Here is an 8,541-nt window from a genome sequence, read left to right on the forward strand (position 1 = left end):
CAGCCAGCTGCTGCATGCAGTGCATTGTGGGAGTGATACACACCAAAATATAGTCTCCTGTGTGGGTGTTCCAGTTCTTGAATCTTCATACGATTTTAGATGTGCAAATTTGCTCTTACATGATGACCCTTTTTATACCAAAAATTAATTATATGCGAGGTAAATTCACTCTTATGCAATCGATGTGGTGGTAGCCTACAGCCAGCTGCTGCATGCAGTGCATTGTGGGAGTGATACACACCAAAATATAGTCTCCTGTGTGGGTGTTCCAGTTCTTGAATCTTCATACGATTACCCCCAGTCCCACCCCACTGGTGTTGGAGGGTGATGAGAGCTCCGTGCCTGTTGATTCTCCTAAGGATGTTACCCTGCCTGTACCTTCTACTAGCGATGTGGAGTCTGACCCTGAAGACCCTTTTCCACTCTCTCTTCACACCAGCTAAACGTTCACCACCACCTTGTGCTTGTGTGTACTGTCTGCTGTTGGTGAACACCAAAATTGTCTTGGAGAAAGGGTAGAAATGGGTCTGGTGGTCAGTAGAGTCAAGGTCTTGGAACTTATCCCTATTTGTTACATCGTAAAGTGGGTTCCCTTTACGTGAATTAGAGTTATGCACCATTTTCCAGGAACACATGTACAGCATAAAGTGGGTTTAACTGTATAAACATCCTGGGGCTAATGTTTTAGATTACTACACTTTTTAGTAACTCAGGCCTATATTATGCACTGATCTGCTGTGTTGTCTAGTTTCTCTTATTTTTGTCTTCAAGCTTTTACTCATACTTTTTTCTATGAAGCATCCACATTTGATTATTGCATTTCAGTTGCATCAACCAGATTTAATTATTTTAGTTGTTTGGTTGCATTCAGAATTATTGAACTTTATAGTGAAAAGGCTGCAAATATATGTGTTTAACTGCCTTGAAAGTGGGTTAACTATTGTTTGCTCCATTTAACCAATAAAAAGTGGTGAAAAGCCTGATTTTTGCCTTGTACAAGTACAAAAATCACCTTCTATAAAGTCAAAAGAATTACATCATCATAGCTGAAAGAATAGAATCAGCTCCATTAATTCCATTAAGAAAAGTTGGGGTAAAGGGAGTTCTTTTTGGTTTCTTCTATTTCATTTGACACTAATAGACATCTTTTCTTTGTCTTTTCATTTCATGTTTCAGGGCTATTGTGGCTTTAGTCTACAATGTGTTGAAGGCATTTATGGAAATGAACAGCACCATGTTTGATGAGCTGACAGCCACTTACAAGTCAGATCGTCAGCGGTAACTTTTTAAAGCTTTTTTGTCAGCTGTGCATATGGCCTGCTGCTTATTGTTTTCCTTACACTTTGCATAATTTCACACATAATTGATGGCAATGCTTCATTTTTTTTTCCTGCATGCTCATTAGCCTTGTCCTTGCAAAATACCAGATAATATCATGTACAGGTGGTTGTTTTCCCCTTATGAAATACAGTACCCGTTGCGTAGCTTGTGAATCCACATTCCTCACAGAACTCCTTTTTGCTCCACATTCCAAAAGACTTAAACATATCAAGATCTTCAGTAATAAAGAAAACGCAAGGGTTTAAAGATATCACTTTGCTTAAAGACTTCAAAAAGATCACATTAGAGGCTAGAAGGGAGACATGAGGGAGAACCACAACATGGGACTCATTCAGAGAGCTTGCTATATCTTAGATATGGTCTTAAAGCAGAGAGGCACCTCTCAGCCCTTTCATTTTTTTCTTATTGAAAGATCTTGCTATATCTGAGTCCTTTAGAGTGCAGGATCCAATAGAGGCACCATTCATACAATCATTAGTTGCACCCTAGTAAAATGTGTTTTGTCTATATTCTTTAATCTTCATATTGCAATTATAGTGCGTCATCTTTTGTCTAAAATTTCAGCTTATCCAAAGCGGCAGGTGAAAAAAATGAGGAAACTTCGGGAACTCCGACTGGTTTAAGTCGTGCCTTTTGTGTGACTCAGGGTTCCCACAAGCAAAGCGAAGGGTACTGTATGTCATCAAACCTTGTTAGGTTAGTATAGCCTCTGGAGGCTCTTGGAGGCCATGATATATTATTGAATGATCAGAGTCATAGTTCACCATCCACGTGTTTTGCTTTGATTTTAGATATGCAAACATGAAGTTTTATATTTACAATCTGTAATTGATGGATTGGTTAGATGAAATAATTAATATTTTATTTCTGAAGCTTTGGGTTTAAAGCTGCACTAAGTCACAAGAGACTTGATTGTTTCTTTGTAGGCCTTAAGATGAGGCTCAATCTATCAGATAGACCAATCAGGTGATGCAGTCATTTTATATTTTGTAATCAGTGAGACCAGAGAATTCTAAAACAAGGAGTCAGATCCATCAAGGTGGTAAGAAGCCACTGCTGCTAGTGAAGTGAGTCGTTGCTTGAAGAGCTCTCCACACATCCCACACGAGGCTGTCAGCAGTGGATGTGACATGCATTAATCAAGCTGTGTGAAGAATTTTCCTAGCATATGCTTGATGCTTGCATTAAGTTAATGCTTGCATCTAACTTAAATAGGGCTGGTGCTGATCCTTTTACTACATTTATTTACAGATTGCTATTTTAAAGTAAAGTGTAAGTGTATCATGAAATGTATACAATGGAATATATAAGTGAAATATGAAACCTTTTTTAATATTCACAATTAAACAGTCACTGTTTTCTGCAACACCATTAGGTTTCTCTGTTAAACATGGCATAGTGTTCAAACATCTTGATGTGCTGATGTAAGTGCATTAGTATTTGTAGGGTGTCATGTAGTCAAAAGCGGCAAAGAGTTCAAAAAACAACATTACTTAATATGGAAAACTTACGAATGAAATTCCAATGTAAAACACCCTCCCTCCCCAAATGGACGAGATGAATCGTTGTCTTTATTGGGATTATCCACTTACATAAATCTTCGTAGAATCAGGGCCTCAGAATAGAAATAAGTGATAATATACGTCCATTGGGTGCCTTATTAGAACAAAATTTGTAAAAATAAAAGCAGTATGGTTGTTATAAGAAAGCTTCACAGAGCAGTTTTCAGTATCAGTGAGGATAAGTGTTGAAGCATGTGTGAATTAAGAAGGAAGGAGATAAACTACTGGACTGCTTTTAGTAAGAGGACCATGTGGAGTACAAGGATTAGATGATAGTTATCAGGTAAGTTGTAGGTCATTTCACTTTTTCTTATGGTTTATTTTGAATATTTTTTGTGAGCTGTATGTAATGGAAATAGAAATTAAGGATAAAATAGGTGCTCAAGAAAAAAAACATTATTTATGAATTGTTGTGTGTATGTATTCTGGTCAAAGTGATTCCAGGAAAATTAGATATATAAATAGATGAGCCAAAATAACTGCTCTGTGACCAAATATTTTCAGTCTACATGAAGCAAGATGAATAAGAATAAAACTTTAAAATCACTGGAAATTTTTTAGAAATGTTGTCAGGCAAGTTGAGCTTCAACATCCTTAGCTCTCAGTCATTCATGCCCTGTAAGGTGACTAAAAAAAGAGATGGGAAGCTCTCTGCATCTTGTAGTATCAGCAGCAGAGATGGCACTTCGAGACAGTAATGAACTTAAGAAATTCCTACATTAGTTGTTTAATTCCATCAAATCCTCCAGGGCAGTCTGTTCAGGCAGTCGCTGCACGGATTATTTTTAGGGATATGGCTGGATGAAAGAAACAAAAGCATAGACTGAGGGTACAGATCCTGCAAGTTGACTTGAACTAGCTGATGCCTGCATGCAAGTGGAGCAGTACTAAAGTCAGTTTGCTCCTAAAATAGTAATGGAAGACTTGTTCTGGAAAATAGGGTGACTTTAACATTATGGAATGCAAGAGAGAAAAGACATCTGTATTAGCTCCATACACAAAGTTGAAAAGTACTGAATAGAACTTGGCCCTAAAAGTAAAGTGTTATTTGTAAATGTTATACACTTGATTCAGAAAAAATATTTTAAAATCATTTGAGTGCATTTTAATTACTTTTATAAGATGGCTGACTCTACTTTAAAAAGTTGCTTAGCCTTAGATTATAAATAACTTTATAATAAATAAAGATTTTTTAGCCTTTAGCTTAAATTTTATTCTGTTTCTGTATTTTTCAGTTGTTGCGATGTATGCAACAAAACCCAGAAATTGTGGCTTAAAAAAACCAAACAAAATCAAAAATAAGTAAGAAAAATATGTGAACATTGAGAAAATTAGTGCTGGTAGTTTGCATCAGAGTAATTTTTTGAAAAATGTTGTTATATTTTCCTGGCTGTTAACACTTCATTTTATTTCATCTGACAGTGAGAAGAAGAAGGAAAAGGAACGTGAAGAACTTTGGAAAAAACTGGAGGATTTGGAATTAAAGCGAGGTCTTAGACGTGATGGAATTATTCCAACTTAACAAAAGAAACAAACCAACATTATTAACCTGTGGAGTCACACATTTATGTAGTAGAAGATGGAGCAACAGTTTTCTGTATTGTGCAACTTTACAGTAGATTTCACATTTGTTTCATTATTACAACAGCACTGTATATACCTGTCTCTAAGTAAAGGAATAATAAGGACTTTAATCCAAAGTTTGGACAGCAGATGGACTTCTCAGAACTTTGCAAACATAATAATTGTTTTAACCCTTCTTTAAAACCAGTCTTCTAAGATCTGTTGATGAAAATTGCTATGTCAGAATTCCATTGTCAGGACTTTGTTCCTTATTTATCATGAGCAGAGAGTATGATACAACTTTCAGATGTGAACAATCTTAAATTTAGCTTGTCTTTCTGCTAAACTGTTAAATGTATTTATAGTAAAAGAGAAAAAAATGACTGTCATTTCCTTATGAGTTTGTGTAACATCCTCCTTCTCTGGATAACTTTACTGTAATTTTGACAATTTTTTTTTCCTTTTGCACATCTTCATGAGTTGAATGTCCATGCAGATCAGGGCCATGGAAAATATAGGTCCCTAATAAAGTTTTGTTTACTGGTGCAAACATTTTCTAGTACCAGTCAAGCACTGGTGCTCCTTTGATTTGAACATTGAGCAAACACAAAGAGGTGATCAACATAGGGGAAGGGGATTTTGGATTCATGCATCAATTTATTGCAAATCTAAACTAGTCTCTCGAATCCTTTGAAAATGGGCAGTGGTAACGCGTACAGAGTTCAGTACCTAACCAATATTAGCGACATGCTATTGGACACACATACTAGAGCTGTTACTAATAGGTAAATTATTACAAGATCTATGTTTTTATTGGACCATTTTGAAATAATAAAGACAAACGCTAAACAGTACAAGCCTGAAATTGGTCTCCAGTGGTCATGGATCTATTTGGGAAAAGAGTTGAGCAAACAGTTTGGACTGTTTGGAGTTGTTGCCTTACTTTTTAATACGTATTTATGAAGTATTCCAGCAAAAGAGGATGTAGCCTCTGAAAAACATACTCTAGTGATTTTTTGTGACTCTAGTACTATTACTCACCGCAGCACCAGCCCTATGGTTTTAGCTGGAAAGGATTCTGGATAATATACTTCCTGCATTCTGAACTGGATGCTCATTCCTAACTACTGTATTTGTTACCAAAAGTGGTTCTACAAATGCTACTGAAAAAAAAATTCTGGAAATCCTAATGTTCTGAGTATTAATAATAAAGTTTAAAATGCTTTTATATCAAAGGTGCATTGTGACCAAATTGTTTAAAACAAAACAACAAGAAAAAGAGGGCTGTATTATAAGTATACATTATTGGCTATCTACTTTGTATTTAAAAGTGGAATCTTACATCTTTGGTAGGGAAAATGCTGATAAGACTTATGTACAGTATATATTTAGCTAATGCAGTTGCATTATTATATACCGAAAGGTATGTGTTTCAGGATTTTTCTCCAGGATGCTTTTGAACTGTTATAGATGTATGACAACAGTGAGTTGATAATCCTAAACCATCAGTCCAGCAGTATTTACAGTATAAAGCTGACTTGGTGTTCTTGAGTCTTTGTGATAGTTGCAGACATGAATTTTATGACCTGTTGCCATTGATAGAAATACAATATAAATACAAGCTTATATATTTTTCTTCCTACCATTTAAACATACAGTAGAATTTGAAGTCTTACTGTTTCCAAGTGCAAAAAAAAGGGGGTGTGGGGTGGGGAAGAAAAAGGTTCAATTGCCAGATTACAGACTGTTTCAGGATTATCAGGTCACAGTGTGTATACTTGGGTCTGCACATATGGATGTTGTAAACTGAACAACTTTGTAAAATCTTGACACTGTTAATTCTGGAAAAAGCAGAAGTAAACTAGTCATGAAGCACCAAACACAACATGGTTTAATGGGATTAATATAAGCTTCTTTTAAATATGGACTGGGACTCGGTGTGAATTTGGCAAATACTGTCATAGGTGAAACGTTTTATTTTCAAAGTGCTGGAGCAAAGGTGCAAGCTTAAATACTGAAGACTAAATAAATTTATAACAAATACTGTCCCTTTAGCCCTGTGGTTTTGACAGTCTTTTGTTTTTACTTTGAATAAGAGTTAAAGTTGATGAGGTGAATTTTACCTTTGAAGTTAACATGCGTTCTGAGAGGGCAGAGAGACGTATGCCTGGCTAGACTGAGAAATTTAAAAAAACTGAGCTATTATGGAAGAAAGAAATCTCAATGATTCCATGTTTTCTACCTGATGGGAGTGAAATAGAACAATGTGAAATTAGAAAAGGTACCTTGTCCTGTACTTAGAGATGGGGTGGGTGTTGACTGTTCATGGATATTCTTGATTTCAGCGTGACCTCCTCGTATTAATCATACAAAACTAATGAGAACCTAGCTGGTTGCAATATTGTGATACCTCTAATGTGGGGAGAATGGGGAATATCTAAACTTTATAGATGATATATCACTTCCAAGAAGGAATATTTCTTTAAATTGAATGAGACAATGTGATATTAGTCACATGACTAAAAAGCTGATGTAATCTTAAAAATTGCACTGTGTGATGTACTTAAAGGAGCACTTGTCACAGTAGTACAACAGCACCCATGTGATCCACTGTTGGCTGCAACCCAGATGCAATATCCTGCACTGTTCCATGTGCAAGACTCCCATGAGCAACAGTTGGAGTTTTATGCAAAGATGAAGGCAGTATATGGGCCCAAGTTGATTGTGATCCGTGCATCCATTTTATTAAGCTTTTATTTGCTTCATGATTTCCAGAAACAACCTTTTTCGTTGTTGAATGTCTTTCACAGACTGCTAGCACTGTAGCTGATGGGTGGTCACTCATCTCCTGTGCCATATTGGTTTCAGGTGATTAAATGTTATCAGGTAAAAGTTTTTAAAAAACAAAAAAACCCCATCTCCCTACATGTTTGTTACTAGGGCACTGCTTCAGGCCATGGGGGTACAATGGTTGTAAAGTAAAGTTCCTCTTGGGTACTTTTAATTGAGCACATGTTGCTTTCTTCATCTTGGAAGTTTCCCTTATGGTTTTCTTTTCATTGCTTTTGAGTGTTTTTGTGTCTCTTCCAAATATTTGAATGCTTTAAAAAAATACTCTAATGCTATTGGAGTATTCACAGGCAGGGTTATGGTAAATTAATCTTGGCTTTGTTAACATAAATAGAAGGCTTTACTTTATTTTTCTCTCCTTCTATATATGGAAAAATCTAGGATGTATAGCCAAGAAAATTGCTTGAGAGTTGCAGCAGCTGTACTTGTATAGTACATGTATAAGTATTGCCTCAGGCTCTCTTACACTATGGAAAACGAAAATATATTAGAAGCTTTAAAAGCTTTTTTAATTATTGTTTTGTGGACAAGGAGACAGGGAAAACTAGATAGATTCTCCCTTCCAAAAATATATCCTGTTTTTAATTGGGCATGTAGAACTGGCTAAGAAATTTTTTTTTTTTTCAAATGCTGCATCACAAAGTAACAGTCCTCTAACAAAATAAAGGTAACAGCATACATGATCAACGAATGTTTTTATTTGCACATGAATATTTTATTTTTGTATTTTGGCTCACCTGCTTCCCAGGTCAGATATGGGATGAGCCACAAATTAGGTTTTCTAGGTGGTATTGGCAGTGGGTTTTATATTCCCCAATATTACATTTTCAAAGCCTGTAAAAGGATTGTGTATTTTGAGCAAAACAATTCATTTTTTAATTTAAAAGAAGGTTTTATGCAGTGTTGCTTCCTGTTGACAGAAGCTGCAGCATTTGTTTATGAGAAACAGGACACTCTTTTTATCATGACCTCTCTGGATTCAGGTTTTGTTGGGGTTTTTTTGGATCACTTACTGTAAATAAGATGTAATCATAACCTCATGTCTCCATGAGGATTTTTCAAATATAAATAGTACCAATACATTTCTTATCGTTGTCCTACTTTTGATTGTAGTATACAGAATGACTTGTCATGCTTTTTGTTGAAATTAGCATTAGATTCATAGATGTCTTGATATTTTAGCATTTCATTGTTTAAGCTGGAGAGGGCAGCAGACATTCATTCC

At 35.7% G+C, this 8,541-nt stretch overlaps 1 protein-coding gene across 4 annotated transcripts in view; it reads left to right on the forward strand.

Annotated features, from left to right (window-relative positions):
• PPP2R5E (protein phosphatase 2 regulatory subunit B'epsilon) overlaps nt 1-7,380 on the forward strand; it is a 103,639-nt gene extending 96,259 nt beyond the window's left edge. For 2 of the 4 annotated variants that reach the window (XM_019550845.1, XM_019550846.1), the window contains exons 13-15: nt 1,177-1,278; nt 1,906-2,037; nt 4,326-7,380. In XM_019550845.1, the coding sequence (XP_019406390.1) occupies nt 1,177-1,278; nt 1,906-2,037; nt 4,326-4,425 (334 nt within the window). In that variant the 3' untranslated portion in view covers nt 4,426-7,380. The remainder of the gene's footprint in view (nt 1-1,176; nt 1,279-1,905; nt 2,038-4,325) is intronic. The other 2 variants (XM_019550848.1, XM_019550847.1) reach the window with 2 other exon arrangements.
• Nucleotides 7,381-8,541: the final 1,161 nt, after the last annotated feature.

The sequence above is a fragment of the Crocodylus porosus genome, unplaced genomic scaffold, assembly GCF_001723895.1.
Source record: "Crocodylus porosus isolate Cpor-Errol unplaced genomic scaffold, CroPor_comp1, whole genome shotgun sequence".
NCBI lineage: Eukaryota > Metazoa > Chordata > Crocodylia > Crocodylidae > Crocodylus > Crocodylus porosus.